Source organism: Hyperolius riggenbachi, chromosome 8 (assembly GCF_040937935.1).
Source record: "Hyperolius riggenbachi isolate aHypRig1 chromosome 8, aHypRig1.pri, whole genome shotgun sequence".
Taxonomy (NCBI): domain Eukaryota; kingdom Metazoa; phylum Chordata; class Amphibia; order Anura; family Hyperoliidae; genus Hyperolius; species Hyperolius riggenbachi.
The window spans coordinates 189,430,247-189,448,628 of NC_090653.1; the positions used below are offsets into that span (position 1 = coordinate 189,430,247).

The following is an 18,382-nucleotide window of genomic DNA, read 5'->3' on the forward strand; positions in this document are numbered from 1 at the left end:
AGGAATTTCACTAAATTAGATCTTGCAGATCTCCTGTTTGCCAGAAAAAAAGGTTGATCAATTAATCGAAAGTACTCAGGTACTTCTGAGATCAAAGTCCGTCACAACAAGACAGGCTATGAGTCTCCTGGGAACATTTTCAGCTTGTATCCCAGCCGTAGCTTGGGCCCAAGCAAGGTTCCGATTATTTCAACTGGCGATCCTGTGGCAGTGGTCAGGCAAACAGGAGGATTTGGACAAAAACGTATGGTTGTCTGATCCAGTGAGACTCTCTGAAGTGGTGAACTTGTTGTCCAAACCTGCACAGAGGCGTAACTTGATTCAATCCCAATCCCTTCGTAATTACAACAGACGCAAGCCTCTGGGGTTGGGGAGCGCATCTGAAACAGTATTACATACAAGACAGATATTCTCCTCTACAGGATATTCTCAAAAAATTAGCATATTGTGATAAAGTTCATTATTTTCTGTAATGTACTGATAAACATTAGACTTTCATATATTTTAGATTCAAATACACACAACTGAAGTAGTTCAAGCCTTTTATTGTTTTAATGATGATTTAGGCAAACCGCTCATGAAAACCCAAATTTCCTATCTCAAAAAATTAGCATATTTCATCCGACCAATAAAAGAAAAGTGTTTTTAAAACAGAAAAAGTCAACCTTCAAATAATTCAGTTATGCACTCAATACTTGGTCAGGAATCCTTTTGCAGAAATGACTGCTTCAATGCGGCGTGGCATGGAGGCAATCAGGCTGTGGCACTGCTCAGGTGTTATGGAGGCCCAGGATGCTTCGATAGCGGCCTTAAGCTCATCCAGTGTTGGGTCTTGCGTCTCTCAACTTTCTCTTCACAATTTCCCACAGATTCTCTATGGGGTTCAGGTCAGGAGAGTTGGCAGGCCAATTGAGCACAGTAATACCATGGTCAGTAAACTATTTACCCAGTGGTTTTGGCACTGTGAGCAGGTGTCAGGTCGTGCTGAAAAATGAAATCTTCATCTCCATAAAGCTTTTCAGCAGATGGAAGCATGAACCCACTTTTGAACCAGAAACAGCAGCAGAAGCGCCTGACCTGGGCTACAGAGAAGCAGCACTGGACTGTTGCTCAGTGGTCCAAAGTACTTTTTTCGGATGAAAGCAACTTTTACATGTCATTCGGAAATCAAGGTGCCAGAGTCTGGAGGAAGACTGGGGAGAGGGAAATGCCAAAATGCCTGAAGTCCAGTGTCAAGTACCCACAGTCAGTGATGGTCTGGGGTGCTATGTCAGCTGCTGGTGTTGGTCCACTGTGTTTTATCAAGGGCATGGTCAATGCAGCTAGCTATCAGGAGATTTTGGAGCACTTCATGCTTCCATCTGCTGAAAAGCTTTATGGAGATTAAGATTTCATTTTTCAGCACAACCTGGCACCTGTTCACAGTGCCAAAACCACTGTTAAATGGTTTACTGAACATGGTATTACTGTGCTCAATTGGCCTGCCAACTCCCCTAACCTGAACCCCATAGAGAATCTGTGGGATATTGTGAAGAGAAAGTTGAGAGACGGAAGACCCAACACTCTGGATGTGCTTAAAGAGGAGCTGTTAGGTATAAGGTCTCAGAGAAAATAAACACATATATCAGTAGCTAAAGATTGGCTGTACTTACATTACATATGCATTTCACTGTCCACGTTTGGATTTCACAGAATTTTTATATAGTATATGCAGAGAATGATGCTCCTGACAGCCCATGGCAGGTTCCATGTTTGTGAAGCCAAATGTGTCGTCATGTCCTGCCTGCTTCTGATCACAGAGGAGCTAGTACAGAATAACACAGTGTGCAGTGAATATTAATGAGCCATGTGGCTAGGAACAATAGCGGACTCCTGCAGAGTAATCTTCCCGGAGATTTATCTGTGCTGTGGCTGGACTGTGTTAGAAGCTGCTGAAACTTGATCCCGTCTTCTCCTTAGCAGCCGAGGGGAGGGCCCCAGAATGCTTTGCAGTATGGAATGCGGCTTGCGTCCTCCTTAGGAGCTTAGATGTGCTGATAAGCACACATTAAATGTAAGAGAGATCTTTATCTTTAGTAATGTCTTTTTGGCTTCTGTCTAAACTGTTTAACACAGGAGAATAGAGGTTTAAATTAGCTTCTGCAGCCTGACAGTTACTCTTTAAGGCCGCTATCGAAGCATCCTGGGCCTCCATAACACCTGAGCAGTGCCACAGGCAGATTGTCTCCATGCCACGCCGCATTGAAGCAGTCATTTCTGCAAAAGGATTCCCGACCAAGTATTGAGTGCATAACTGAACATAATTATTTGAAGGTTGACTTTTTTTGTTTTAAAAACACTTTTCTTTTATTGGTCGGATGAAATATGCTAATTTTTTGAGATAGGAATTTTGGGTTTTCATGAGCTGTATGCCAAAATCATCGATATTAAAACAATAAAAGGCTTGAACTACTTCAGTTGTGTGTATTTGTATCTAAAATATATGAAAGTTTAATGTTTATCAGTGCATTACAGAAAATAATGAACTTTATCACAATATACTAATTTTTTGAGAAGATCCCGTAGAAAAAACTTTCTCTTCAAACCACAGGGAATTACTTGCGATCTGGAAAGCTCTGCAGAAATGGGAAGACCTGTTGTTGCACAAAAATGTGATGATCCAGTCAGACAATCAGACGGCTGTTGCTCACATAAACAAGGGGGGACCTTCAGTCCACCCCTAATCTCTCTTTCCCTCCACATATTCAGCTGGGCAGAGAACAGAGTTCTTTCCTTAAAATCAGTTCACCTCAAAGGAATAGACAATGTTCTAACAGATTGGTTGAGCCGCAAACAAATATATCAGAGCAACTGGTGTCTGAACAAAGATGTGTTCAAAATGATTTGCAACAATTGGGGTCTTCCATCCATAGTCTGTTTGCTGCATGGGACAACACGCTTCTACCCAGATTCTGCTCCCTCAACCCCAGAGGCTCCCCAGAATGTGTAGATGCTTTCCTGTTGGACTGGACACCGGAGAGAGCATATGCCTCCCCCCCCCCCCTTTCAATTTGATAGGGAGGGTTCTACAGAAGGTTGCAAAAGATCAGGCCAATTTGATCCTCATTGCTCCAGACTGGCCAAAGGAGGCCTGGTATCCGTTTCTACTCTCTCTGATGGTAAAAGATCCAATGATCTTACCAATCTCAGATCGGCTTCTGAAGCAGGGACAAGTGTACCATCCTGCAGTGGCCAGTCTGAAACTGAGGGCGTGGCTTTTGAGTGGCGCTTCTAAACAGAGGTCTGTCTGAAGATGTCATTGAAACCATGCTTCATGCCAGGAAACCTGTTACCTCTGCTATTTATCTTAGAGTTTGGAATGTTTTTTTTTTTTTTTTTAACAAAAACTCTCGGGAAAATTTAATTTCTCAATTCCCAATATCCTAGATTTCCTACAGAAAGGATTAGGAATGGGTTTAAAGTTGATAACTCTCAAAGTACAGCTTGCTGCTTTGGGGGCCTATTTTGATGTTCATTTTTCGTCAAATTCTTTGACGAAAGGGGGTTAAAAAGAAGACAGTAGTGAAGAAAACTACCGTCCCTCCTTGGGATCTGAATTTAGTTCTAAACTCCATTGTTCAGTTTCAATTTGAACCTGTGGATCAAATATCCATCAGGGATTTAACCCCAAAAAACTTGTTTTTTGGTGGCAATCACTACGGCCAGGCGTATCGGAGAAATACAGGACCTTTGTATCAAGTCGCCTTTTATGTGTATCCAAGAAGATAGAATTACATTTCAGTTACTCCTTCGGCTACTCCGAAGGTGATGTTCGATTTGCACAGAGAGCAGGAAATCTTTATTCCCTCATTTTGTCAGAATTATTCTAACAACAAAGAGGAAAAATGTAACTCACTGGATGGGAAAAAAATAATTATACTTTATTTGGCCAAAACTTCTTCTTGGAGAAAGGAAGATAATTTGTTTGTTCAGTTCCAGGGTGCCCGGAAAGGGTTAAAATCGTCTAAAAGTACACTCAGCAATTGGTTGAAACTTTGTATTGACAAAGCATATGAGATTGCAGGAAAGCTAGAGCCAATGAATGTAAAGGCTCATTCTACTAGGGCTGTCTCGTCTTCCTGGGCAGAGATAAACTCTGCTTCAGTTATACAAATTTGTAAAGCAGCCACATGGTCTTCCTATGATACGTTCATAAAGCACTACCGTTTGGATCTACCAAGCAATCAGGACTTGGGTTTTGGTTGTAAAGTACTGTCTGCAGTTGTCCCACCCTGAGGGAGGTAATATTTTATATCTCCTGGTGGACCTGTCGTGGAGTCAAGTGGAAGCTTACAATTACTCTCACCTGGTAATTGGGTTTCCACGCTGACTCCACGACAGGTGGGTTAACCCACCCACAACTCAAATGGTAAGTCTCCTACCCTTACATGGTGATAGTAAAAGCACTGAAGGTGGGAGGTGGCTATTTAAACTCTATCTGTTCTTCTTGTCCCAGGGATGAGTGGTCCAGTCTCCTGGTGGAGTCAGCGTGGAAACCCAATTACCAGGTGAGAGTAATTGTAAGCTTCTTTTCTGCCGCTCTAGTTAAGGCTTCCTCTAAGGCATGACAAAAGAGGAGACACCCTTCAAACAGCAGTGAACACAACTTACTTTTAGCGGTGAGGTCACCATCCCATTCTTTGAGCCATAAGAAGCGTCGAGCAGAGTTGATTAACCCTGAAGTGCGTGCCACAGTTCGTACCGCCTCACTAGAAGCGTCGCAAAGAAAATGAGCTGCAAGAGAGAGAACAGACACAGAATTGAGTAAATCAGAAGCAGTAGTACCTGCTTTTAAATGGTTCTCTAACTCTGATAACCAAATTGACAGACATCTCGCTGTACATGTGGCAGCTAAAACAGGAGGGAACGCCGCTGCTGCTGCTTCCCAGGCTCGCTTAAGGAGGGATTCCATTTTACGATCATACACGTCTTTTAAAATTCCTGTGTCTTCAAATGGAATAGGTGAATTCTTAGATAGTTTAGAGATAGCTAAGTCTAATTTAGGGTATTTAGTCCATTTATCACAGTCAGCATCATCAAAAGGAAACCGCCTTTTTGAGGATTTTAATTGAAACCGCTTTTTATCCGGTTCTTTCCATTCCTGTAAAATAACAGACATAGATTTGTGTACAGGAAAGGTCAGAAAATTAGTTGGCTGCTGCTCAATATACATTTCATCAATAGACAGTTCCTTGGATGCTCCAGTGGGTAACCCAAGTGTAGTACGAATGATCTTAAGTAAATCCTCAGTATTATCTGGGGATAATTAAAATTTTCCTGTAAAGAGAACCCGAGGTGGGTTTGAAGAATATTATCTGCATACAGAGGCTGGATCTGCCTATACAGCCCAGCCTCTGTTGCTATCCCAAACCCCCCTAAGGTCCCCCTGCACTCTGCAATCCCTCATAAATCACAGCCACGCTGCTGACAAACAGCTTGTCAGAGCTGGCTGTGTTTATCTCTATAGTGTCAGTCTGTTGCTCTCCCCGCCTCCTGCAGAACTCCAGTCCCCGCCTGCATCCCTTCCCTCTCTGCTGATTGAAGGGAAGGGACGGGGACAGAGACTGGAGCTATGCAGGAGGCGGGGGAGCAGCCGAGACTGACACTACAGATGTAAACACAGCCTCACAGCATGGCTGTGATTTATGAGGGATTGCAGAGTGCAGGGGGACCTTAGTGGGGTTTGGGATAGTAACAGAGGCTTGGCTGTATAGGCAGATCCAGCCTCTGTATGCAGATAACCTTCTTTAAACACACCTCGGGTTCTCTTTAACGAGAATCCTTAGGATTTTCCTCCTCCTGAGTCGACGAGGCCTCTGCTACCTCTTCAGAAGAGGATTCCACCCTTTGCACATTAGAAGTACCTGCTTTATCAGAATCACCTGATATAGGAACTGATTGAACAGTTTGAACTGAGGAAGCTTGAGCAATTAAATTATCTCTCAATACAACAGAAGTATTGAGTTCAGATTGAAAAGTGTTAAACATTACTTTAAAAGTATCAGCATTTTCCTCATTAACCACTAAAGCTGTACATGAATGGCAAAGTGGTTTTTTATAAGAGGATAATTTTTTTACAAATACCACACTTGGCAACATGGTGAGTCTTTTTTCTATGGCTTTTCTAGGTGCAACCACCTGAAAGATATAACGCACAAAAGAAATGGCTATCAGCAAACATCCTACAAAAGATATGCATAAGATGGCTACATATAGCCTTTAGACTTACTCCAGATGGTGGTAATGGAGGAAGGTCCGCGCCCTGAAAGGAAAGTTCACTCATGGTCTCTAGAGGCCTCAGTAAGACCATGTGCACTGCGAGGCCTCTGAATTTATAATGGCTTAACGCAGGCACTCCCTCTGGCGTCCTCGTGTACCGCACTTCCGGTCTCCGCTAACGTCACATCCGGTGGAAGTGATGCAGATGCGGGCAATCTCCGCCCGCTCCAGGCCAACAAGAACGCTGCCATACTAAGCCCAAACGGAAGGGTCCGGTGGCATGCAGATGGGCGCCCGGGGGCGATACCACACGCCAGACACCCGCAAGCCGCTGCCTCACCTGCCTCCCCAGAATACACCATTCCAGCTGCCCCTGGAGGTGAGACAACCAGCCGCACTTACCCTTGGACTACTCGACAGAGCCCAGGAAGATCTGCTTCCTCCTATCCCAAGGGACAGGAAAGCACTGAGGGGTGGAAGTGGGGGTGTCCTTCTAAACTGATTGTGCTTCCTGTCCCTTGAATAGGCAAGGGCAGTCTCATGGTCTCTGTCGTTGAGGATGAGTGGAATATTCTTATACTAACCTCTAAAGAGTTAAATGTGACATCATCCCGCAGGGATGATCTAGTACCCATCGCATGCAATTGGCTAATAGCATGTGATGGATGAGCCTATCTGCGCCTGCTCCGAGGGGACAAGCCAAATATGGCGTTTCCTCTCTTATTACCCAGAAATGAGGGAAAATGTTCACAGGCTATTGTTTACTTTTAGGAAATATGAAAACACTCAATGTTTACAGTAAAGATGCATGGCATTCTGTACATCGTGAACAGATAAGCACTCTGGCCTTGGGTGAGACACGGGACCCTGTTCCACAGTGCTTTTATAAATGCTACTTAACCTCCCTGGCGGTATGCAGTTTTAGAGGCTGCGTCCGCGGGAGGATTTTTTAAAAATAAAAGTTGCTCTATATAGCTAAGCTAGCACTTCGCTAGCTAATTATGTACCCCGTTGAACTCGATGGAAGTATGTCTTTTTTCAACCCAAATAACTATGTAACTATGAGCCGCCCGGCACCTCACTGAACACCCCGATCGCCGCCGGTAATATTTACCTATCTGTGATCCCGCGAGAGCTGCAGCTTCACGATCCAGCTTCACTCGTCGCTATGGCGACGATCGGACATGACGTCATCGACGTCATGCACAGTTCCGATCCTCCCCATAGTGAAGCCTGGAGGTGAAGGCTGCGCCATCGCGGGATCCCTGGGGGGGTATGTATTACGCTGTTGATCGCGGGCGGCACTTGGGGGTCATCATTAGCTAGCAAAGTGCTAGCTTAAACATATAGAGCTACTTTTATTTTAAAGAGAACCCGAGGTGGCCTTGTATTACGTAAGTGGGGCACAGAGGCTGGTTGGGCACACTAACACCAGCCTCTGTTGCCCCATCGTGTGTGTCAAAGACCCCCCTGCTCGCCGCTAAACTCCCCGCAGTGCTGGCGACACGCAGCGCGTCGCCAGCACAATGTTTACTCTATCGCTGTCTGTCAGCGCCGCTCCCACGCCTCCTCCGCATCGCCGCTACCCGCCCTCGTCCCTTCCCTCCAATCAGCGGGAGGGAAGGGAGAGGGCGGGTAGCGGCGATGCGGAGGAGGCGGCGGAGCGGCGCTGACAGACAGCGCTAGAGTAAACATTGTGCTGGCGACACGCTGCGTGTCGCCAGCTCTGCGGGGGTATAGCGGCGAGCAGGGGGGTCTTTGACACACACGATGGGGCAACAGAGGCTGGTGTTAGTGTGCCCAACCAGCCTCTGTGCCCCACTTACGTAATACAAGGCCACCTCGGGTTCTCTTTAAAAAGTCCTCCCGGGGCCATGTGATCCCCTGCGGTGGCTAGCCCGACCCTATCAAATTGTACCAGCCATATTCACCTGATCCTGATGAAGATGTCCGCTAATGCCATTGAAACATTTTGATCTAATCGGGGACGTCCCTGTGATGTGTATGGTGTTAGAGCTTGAGTATAACTGCAAATCTATGGAGCTCAGATATCTGTGAACCTGTGAATGGTAAAAATCTGCGGATGTAGTGTATCAAACTGAGCAGACACGGAGGATTTGTTTTGTGTGGAAAGCACCAACACTGCAGTAATACCATAGGAGCATTGCGGGGATGGCAAAGGGAAGTGACGTCACACCCGAAAAGCAGCTGATCCGGAAGCTGCGCTCCATCCTGACACGTAGACTGGGATCTGCAGAGAGCGGCTTCTCTGGAGGACGCTAGAGAAAACAACAGTCTGCATCATCACACTTGCAGAGTATGAGAGGTCACCGGCCGGGAACCAGAGAGACGAGCGGCAAGTGGGGAACTGTAAGTTGTATTTTATACAAAACCAAGTAACACGGGATAGAGCTATTTAGAGTCGGTGAGAGAGACTCATATTATAGCCTCCTGAAACAGTATATGGCTGGTACAATTTGATACTGTGGAGTATAGAGCCATCTGACTGGAGTATCAGAATTTTTTGGGACTTGTGATCTTGGACTTTTGCAAGTTTTTTTAGGAGAGCAATTTTCTTAGTGTTTGACTCCGGAGTATTTTGTTGTTTTTTTAAAGGGGAATCAGTTGATCCTTGTGTGCAAGGCAAGGTATGTGTGAAATATATGACTACAATATAGATTGATCTTTGTGCAAAATTTGAGAAGTTTTAATTTGAATATCAAATGCCGATTTGCATAATTTTTTTTTTATTGCACGCAGCTAGCACTTTGCTAGCTGCGTGCATATTTCGATCGCCGCCGCTACCCACCGCACTGCCCCCCCTCCAGACCCCTTGCGCAGCCTGGCCAATCAGTGCCAGGCAGCGCTGAGGGGTGGATAGGGATTCCCTCTGACGATCCCGCCCCGTCGCCATGGCGACCGGGAAGCCCAGCAGAAAATCCCGTTCTGAACGGGATTTACTGCTTTCAGAGAGCGTTGGCGGTGATCGGCTTAGGTAGGGGATGCCGCTTATCAGTGGCTATCATGTAGCGAGCCCTGGGCTTGCTACATGATTTAAAAAAAAAAAAGTGCTGCGCCGCCCCCTTGCCGACACAATTGGAACGGCAAGGGGGTTAAGAGCAGCGCCCTCCAGAAAATCCTTTTTTTGATTATGAATATCCATTCAGGTTCTTGATGTGACCTACGGGCACGCAGAGAGCGGGCAAAACATGAATTGGCCCAAAATCTCTCCCTGCCTAAGGGGGCACTGCCTTATTCAAATTGCACGAGGCTGGACTTGTACGTGTCATAACTCCCCCCACCTACAGTGAGGAACAAAACTCCCATGACACAAAGGTCCAGCATCCTTCACCTTTAATCTGAGGTCGAATTAACATCAATCGACCAGCCCGCCACGACACGGGCCAAAATCTCCATCTTATTATATCTCACAAAGGACTCTGGCCGCATGGCAACCACCATCTTGGACTTTCCGCCAAAACTTGCGATTGCCACGTGGACTACCAATACCGGTATTTGAACTGTATATTAAGACATTCTGTTTCTTTTCATCTCTATTCTCTTTCTATCAAACCAATCTGTTCTGCCGGACAGGTATATCTATCTGTGGACTACATTAAGCTGTGTGTATGTAGTTTTAGAATAAAACAAATGATTTTATCGTTCAGTCTTGTGTCTGTTCTGGTCATCTGCTGCTATAACGAATCTGCCCTCTGAAGAGTCAATCATACTACCACATTTTTTTATTATTTGCTTATTAATGGTTGATTTGCTAGCTAGGTTGTAAATAACCATTTCTTCCTTCTAGGATTAGCTAGTACCCGATTTCTTGTGCGAAATTGATAACTTTAGTTTCTCGATTGGACATACAATTCGAGATTGCATCAAATATGGACCCAGTAACCTCTCTCTAAATGTCACATTGCTCACAGTCTTTAAGCCTTCGGAAGTGACTATTCCCCGAACGGTGACTGGAGTATGTCGAATGCGATTGGGCTGGCTAACGTATTATGATAGCGTTGGGGTCTCTTCGCCTTAGTTGGAGACTGTCTGCTCCATTCAACCAGACAGTGGTGGCAGTGTAATTACCCGATTTCCGGCGCAAAATCGATATTTTTAGTTTACTGATTGTATATACAATCGGGATTGTACTTGTATGGGCACCTCCAACCAATCTTAACCGTTTACTATACACACAGTGAATTTGCCTCCAGCAGTCTCTAGTGCATGAGACCTGCATGGCAACAGTGGCTCAGTAATACGGGATTGGTGAGGGATTGTCCCATTACATATTGTCGGCAGCTGCACGATCAATCTTCATTGTCAGTCTGTTCACCGTACTTCCTGCGTATGCTAACGGGAGCAGATTAGACTGGATTGGCACGCTCTGTCACATTAACCTTCTTCCTCTGACGATCCAGCAACCGGTCTTCGTTGTCCGTCTGCACCCGTACATCCTGCGTACGCTAACGGGAGCAGATTCGACAGGATCGCGGGGCTGGATTGTCACATAAGCCGAAAGCGTACTGTTTATTAATCTCTAAATTAGCCAATAAATGATATCCTCATAATTCAAAACTCTTCCCAATTCCATCTAGAAACTTAACTTTTTTTATTTTTTGCTAGTCTGAATTTTTGCAAATTGCTTGCAAATGCAATGTGATTTTATGCATAATATACAATGCAATATCATGCAACTTTATGCAGCTTGTAAATGGAGTAATCAAATGCAGCAGGCGGTGCATTTGATTGGTCCATTTCCAAGCTGCATAAAATATATATTAACATCTTATTAGCATTTTATTGACCATTTCTATCTAATGTATTCTGGCAATGTATTTAGTTTGATGCCCCATAATTTATTCTGAAGTAGTGTTATTCTTTGTTAATCAGCGCTGCGTAATATGTTGGCGCTTGATAAATACAATAAATATATAGTGTAATAGGTTATTATTTTCATAATGACAATGCATATGTAACAATTGCTCTTACTTTGTTTTTGTGTGTGCTACAGGCGAGTATGGTACATTCACTGATAGAAGCATATGGATTACTCCAAGATATGAGGTGAGCTGCTGAATGGTTGGTAGATGACCTGAAAAAGATGTGCATACCTGATTGCTAATCTGATGCAATATAGCACTGTATGATAATGTATCTACAATAATATTTTCCAAGCCAGCCACTGTGTGTTTATAATTCTTTCCATCCTGCATGCAACACAGCCAGTGAAAATTTGTGAATTGCTGCAACTTGATTTCAATGGGAAAAGTTTACAAGCTATTACATTATTAACCACTTGCCGACCGCCTTAAGCCGATGGGCGGCGGCAAGGGCTGGGCCCAAACGACCGCAATACGCCCATCGGCAGTGGCGGCGGCGGGTGTGGTTATGCGGCGATCGCGTCATTCGTGACGCGATCAGCCGCCGGCAACTGGCTCCACCCCCCCGCGCTGTAACCCACCGGCCGTTCGGAAGCGCCGGCGGATTACTAGCACCCGGATAGCCGCATGTAATAGGTATAATAGGCTTTGTAATGTATACAAAGCCTATTATACTAGCTGCCTCCTGCCCTGGTGGTCCCAGTGTCCGAGGGACCACCAGGGCAGGCTGCAGCCACCCTAGTCTGCACCAAGCACACTGATCCTGCCCCCCCCTTCCCTCTGATCGCCCACAGCACCCCTCAGACCCCCTCCCCCCCCTGCCCACCCCCCAGACCCCTGTTTGCACCCAATCACCCCCCTAATCACCCATCCATCACTCCCTGTCACTATCTAAAAACGCTATTTTTTTTTTAACCCTAAACTGCCCCCTGCTCCCTCCTGATCACCCCCCACCCCTCAGATTCTCCCCAGACCCCCCTCCCCCCTGTGTACTGTATGCACCTATCCCCCTGATCACCTGTCAATCACCTGTCAATAACCCATCAATCACCCCCTGTTACTGCCACCCAACAATCAGCCCCTAACCTGCCCCTTGCGGGCAATCTGATCACCCACCCACACCAATAGATCGCCCGCAGATCCGACATCAGATCACCTCCCAAGTGCAGTGTTTACATCTGTTCTCTCCTCTAAACACCCACTAATTACCCATCAATCACCCATCAATCACCCCCTATCACCACCTGTCACTGTTACCCATCAGATAAGACCCTAATCTGCCCCTTGCGGGCACCCAATCACCCGCCTACACACTCAGATTGCCCTCAGACCCCCCCCCCCCCTTATCAATTCGCCAGTACAATATTTACATTTCTTCTTCCCTGTAATAACCCACTGATCACCTGTCAATCACCTATCAATCACCCCCTGTCACTGCCACCCATCAATCACCCCCTGTCACTGCCACCCATCAATCAGCCCTTAACCTGCCCCTTGCGGGCAATCTGATCACCCACCCACACCAATAGATCGCCCGCAGATCCGATGTCAGATCACCTCCCAAGTGGAGTGTTTACATCTGTTCTCTACCCTAAACACCCACTAATTACCCATCAATCACCCCCTGTCACTGATAACCATCAGATTAGACCCTAATCTGCCCCTAGGGCACCCAATCACCCTCCCACACCCTCAGAACGCCCTTAGACCCCAGCCCTGATCACCTCGCCAGTGCATTTCTTGCATCTGTTTCCCCCCTCTAATCACACCTTGAGTCACCCATCAATCACCTCCTGTCACCACCTGTCACCCCCTAGCACACCTACCCATCAGATCAGGCCCTAATTTGCCCCGTGTGGGCTCTTGATCACTCGGCCAAACCCTCAGACCCCCTTCCGATCACCTCCCCAGTGCATTGATTGTATCTATTTTCCCCTCTAACCACCCCCTGAGACACCCATCAATCACCTCCTGTCACCCCCCTAGCACTCCTATCCATCAGATCAGGCCCAATACAACCTGTCATCTAAGAGGCCACCCTGCTTATGACCGGTTCCACGAAATTTTCCCCCTCATAGACCACCTGTCATCAAAATTTGCAGATGCTTATACCCCTGAACAGTCATTTTGAGAAATTTGGTTTCCCGACTACTCACGGTTTTGGGCCCATAAAATGCCAGGGCAGTATAGGAACCCCACAAGTGACCCCATTTTAGAAAAAAGACACCCCAAGGTATTCTGTTAGGTGTATGATGAGTTCATAGAAGATTTTATTTTTTGTCAACAGTTAGTGGAAATTGATTTTTATTGTTTTTTTCACAAAGTGTCATTTTTCACTAACTTGTGACAAAAAATAAAATCTTCTATGAACTCACCATACACCTAACAGAATACCTTGGGGTGTCTTCTTTCTAAAATGGGGTCACTTGTAGGGTTCCTATACTGCCCTGGCATTTTAGGGGCCCTAAACCGTGAGGAGTAGTCTAGAAAACAAATGCCTCAAAATGACCTGTGAATAGGACGTTGGACCCTTAGCGCACCTAGGCTGCAAAAAAGTGTCACACATGTGGTATCGCCGTACTCAGAAGAAGTAGTATAATGTGTTTTGGGGTGTATTTTTATACATACTCATGCTGGGTGGGAGAAATCTCTCTGTAAATGGTCAATTGTGTGTAAAAAAAATCAATTGTCTATTTACAGAGATATTTCTCCCACTCAGCATGGGTGTGTGTAAAAATACACCCCAAAACACATTATACTACTTCTCCTGAGTACAGTGGTACCACAAGTGTGGCAATTTTTTTGCATAGAAGATTTTATTTTTTGTCACAAGTTAGCGGAAAATGACACTTTGTGAAAAAACACAATTAAAATCAATTTCCACTAACTTGTGACAAAAAAAAAAAAAAATCTTCTATGAACTCACCATACTCCTAACGGAATACCTTGGGGTGTCTTCTTTCTAAAATGGGGTCATTAGTGGGGTTCCTATACTGCCCTGGCATTTTAGAGGCCCTAAACCGTGAGGAGTAGCCTTGAAACCAAATGTCGCAAAATGACCTGTGAAATCCTAAAGGTACTCATTGGACTTTGGGCCCCTTAGCGCAGTTAGGGTGAAAAAAAGTGCCACACATGTGGTATCGCCGTACTCAGGAGAAGTAGTATAATGTGTTTTGGGGTGTATTTTTACACATACCCATGCTGAGTAGGAGAAATATCTCTGTAAATAGACAATTGTGTGTAAAAAAAATAAATCAAAAAATTGTCATTTACGGAGATATTTCTCCCACCCAACATGGGTATGTGTAAAAATACACCCCAAAACACATTATACTACTTCTCCTGAGTACGGCAATACCACATGTGTGGCACTTTTTTGCAGCCTAACTGCGCTAAGGGGCCCAAAGTCCAATGAGCATCTTTAGGCTTTACAGGGGTGCTTACAATTAGGCACCCCCCAAAATGCCAGGACAGTGAACACACCCCACAAATGACCCCATTTTGGAAAGTAGACACTTCAAGGTATTCAGAGAGGAGCATAGTGAGTCCGTGGCAGATTTCATTTTTTTTTTTTTTGTCGCAAGTTAGAAGAAATGGAAACTTTTTTTTTTTTTTTTTTTTTTTAGTCACAAAGTGTCATTTTCCGCTAACTTGTGACAAAAAATAAAATCTTCTATGAACTCACCATGCCTCTCACTGAATACTTTGGGATGTCTTCTTTCCAAAATGGGGTCATTTGGGGGGTGTTTATACTATCCTGGAATTTTAGCACCTCATGAAACATGACGGGGTTAGAATAGTCAAAGATGCTTGAAAATAGGAGAATTCACTTTTGGCACCATAGTTTGTAAACGCTATAACTTTTACCCAATCCAATAAATCTACACTGAATGTTTTCTTTTTTTTTTTTTTTTTTTATCAAAGACATGTAGCAGAATAACTTTCGCGCTCAAATGTATAGGAAATTTTACTTTATTTGAAAAATGTCAGCACAGAAAGTTAGTCATTTCTTTGACAAAATTAATGTCTTTTTTGATGAATATAATAAAAACTAAAACTCGCAGCAGCAATCAAATAGCACCAAAAGAAAGCTGTATTAGTGACAAGAAAAGGAGGTAAAATTCATTTAGGTGGTAGGTTGTATGACCGAGCAATAAACCGTTAAAGCTGCAGTGGTCTGAATGGGAAAAAAAAAGGCTCTGGTCCTTAAGGGGCGAAAAGACTGTGGTCCTCAAGTGGTTAAAGCCAGAGTTGGCACAGTCAGTGATTGAGGTTAAAATTCAGGAAAAGATGGTGGCGCATACAACAACCAATACGATTTACCGTATTTTTCGGACTATAAGTGGGGGAAAAAAGTTACTGCGTCTTATAGTCCGAATGTAACATGTTATAGTCCTACCTCCCCTGGTGCTGGATTCCGTCAGTTGCACATGGAGTAGCAGGCGGCAGCAGCGCGATGCAGAGTGTTAAGTGGCTTAGCAGCAGCCACTGTAATTATGCAAACTGCTGGTCCTTTGATCTTCTTAGCGGGCCCCGCAGCAGCGCGATCCATAATGTTTCTATGCGGCATAGGAGAAGCCGCTGATATCCCCAATGCTGGTCCTTTGATCTTCTTAGCGTGCCCCGCAGCAGCGCGATCCATAATGTTTCTATACGGCATAGGAGAAGCCGCTGATTTAACCAATGCTGGTGGTCCTTTAATCTTAATCTCTTTATATGTCCCGCAGCAGCGCGATCCGTAATGGTTGTATGAGGCCGTTTTTCCCAATGCTGGTGCTTTGATCTCGCCCAGCATCAGTGCAATCCCGGTGTATTCAGCCGCTATAGCGGCAGGGTCCTCAGAGGCTTCCGTACTACATTGTTTATGTGCGTCACCCCATGACCTGGCGCACGTGCGCCGCAGGTCATGAGAGGGTACTAGAACACAGGGCATTACGGAAGCCTCAGTGAGGACCCTGCCGCTATAGCGGCTGAATACACCGGGATTACACTGATGCTGGTCGAGATCAAAGCACCAGCATTGGGAAAAACGGCCTCGTACAACCATTATGGATCGCGCTGCTGCGGGACATATAAAGAGATTAAGATTAAAGGACCACCAGCATTGGTGATATCGGCGGCTTCTCCTATGCCGCATAGAAACATTATGGATCGCGCTGCTGCGGGGCCCGCTAAGAAGATTATGATCAAAGGACCAGCATTGGGGATATCGGCAGCTTCAACTATGCCACATAGAAACATTGTGGATCGTGCTCCTGCGGGGCAAGAAGGGGAGATTAAGATCAAAGGACCAGTAATCTGCATAATTACACCGGCTGGTGCTAAGCCACTTTGAAGCATCGTGGATCACATGGTGCTGCTGCTGCCACTCCCCTGTGCATCTCATTAAGATCAATTGCACAGCATGGACACCCAGGCTGGTGAGATATCATTTAATGTAATGTTATTGGTTAGTTAGTGTAGCTGGGGAAAGGGGGGAGGTTGTGTAGTGTAGTGTAGTGTAGTTGGGAGGGGGAGGAGGAGGGAGCAGGGGTTTGTGTAGTGCAGTGTAGCTGGGGTGGGGGGCAGCAGGGGCACTGAAGTGTAGTTTACTTTGTGGGGGCAGCACTGTTTAGTGTAGCTAGGCAGTGTAACAGACAGACATCTGGGGGGAAGGAAAGGTCCATAAGACACTCCTGGACCATGGATGCACCCAGGTTTAGTATGTATTTTTTTTCCCTGGTTTTGACCCTCTAAACCTAGGTGCGTCTTATGGTCCGAAGCGTCTTATAGTCCGAAAAATACGGTAAGCCATTCATTTTAAATGGGAAAATTTAAGCTGCAGACATTCTAATGGTGCCCATACATGGTACATGGTGTTTTCATCCAATCTTAACATTTCTATGTAGTTTAAGGGTAAATTAAGTGAATATACTCAAAGGATAATTTAGGCAGTTCCCTTATATCACATAGAAATGGTAAGATCGGCTGAAAAAAATTTGTACCATGTATGGGCACCATACAGCAGTCATGCTTGGGGGAAAATCACATTGTATGTTGGATTAAGCAGATTGGACCAACCAAATTGGGCCAATCAAATTGCACAATTTGTCCTATCTAATTGGTTCTGTCTGGTCCAATTGGGCAGTGTAATTGGTTCAATCTGATTGGTCCAAGCATGTAATGTGTTTGGTCCAATTATGCAATGTGATTGGTCCAAACTAAGGGAAGATTTTGGATCATTAGTGGCCACCATAAGAAATGCAAACTGAGCCTCACTTATGAACTAACAGTTGCAAAAAACCTTTATTGTATGGACACTTAATCAACTTCAGGACATCATACCTAAAAATTATATGCAATTAAAACCATATTCCCTCTGGGAAAACATAAGGTAGACTTTAAAGAGACACTGAAGCGAGACTAAATCTCGCTTCAGCTGTCATGCTAAAACGCCGCTATCCCGCGGCTTAACGGGGGTCCCTTCACCCCCAACCCACCCCCCGCAAAAGATGGTCGGAAAGTTGGTCGCAGGGAAAACTCTTCCTGGAGGCAGGGCTAACTGCTGCAGCCCTGCCTCCAGTCGCGTCTATCAGACGCGCATCGCTGCCTCTCCCCCGCCCCTCTCAGTGAAGGAAGACTGAGAGGGGCGGGGGAGAGGCGGAGATACGCGCTGACAGACGCGCGTGGGGCAGGGCTGCGGCGGTTAGCCCTGCCCCAACCAGGAAGCGCTCCCCCGCATTACGGAGGGGGTTTGGGGGGACAGGGACCCCCGTTAAGCCGCGGAATAGCGGCGTTTTAGCAGGGGCACACGTGCCCCTGCTATATATGAGGTCTGAAGCGAGAGCTATTCTCGCTTCAGACTCTCTTTAAAGGGACACATAAAGCGGTTTGAAACTCTGACATAACATTCAATAAAAATGTGATTTCCTACTTTTTATTACTCATACAGTTATCATATTTGCTTTTGTGCATAAGTAATATTGTCTGTTTACAAATTACAAGTTTCCAAAGTTTAGTTTATCTTGCCCTGAAAGCTGACATTGCATTTTATTCCAACTGAGTAAGATCTAGTCCGCGCTTCATAGACATATGATTCTAATTTTATTCAATAAAATTTTTTTGAGCACAGAAATGCATACAATATTATGTATCGTAATTGCATGAAAATCTTTCCAATACACTCTAGCACGCACCACTCACATCCACTTTTCCTACTGCATTAGGTAAAAAAGGGGGGGGGGGTGGATGGTCAAATGTAT

General features: G+C 45.3%; 1 protein-coding gene across 7 annotated transcripts in view; it reads left to right on the forward strand.

The window, feature by feature from the left end:
* The window catches only part of HDAC8 (histone deacetylase 8), a 645,099-nt gene that overhangs the window by 20,847 nt on the left and 605,870 nt on the right, over window positions 1-18,382 (forward strand). For 6 of the 7 annotated variants that reach the window (XM_068248048.1, XM_068248047.1, XM_068248043.1 and 3 more), the window contains exon 2: window positions 11,273-11,325. In XM_068248048.1, coding sequence (XP_068104149.1) covers window positions 11,279-11,325 — 47 coding nt within the window. In that variant the 5' untranslated portion in view covers window positions 11,273-11,278. Of the gene's footprint in view, window positions 1-4,500; window positions 4,548-11,272; window positions 11,326-18,382 lie in introns of those variants that run through there. The other variant, XM_068248049.1, reaches the window with a different exon arrangement.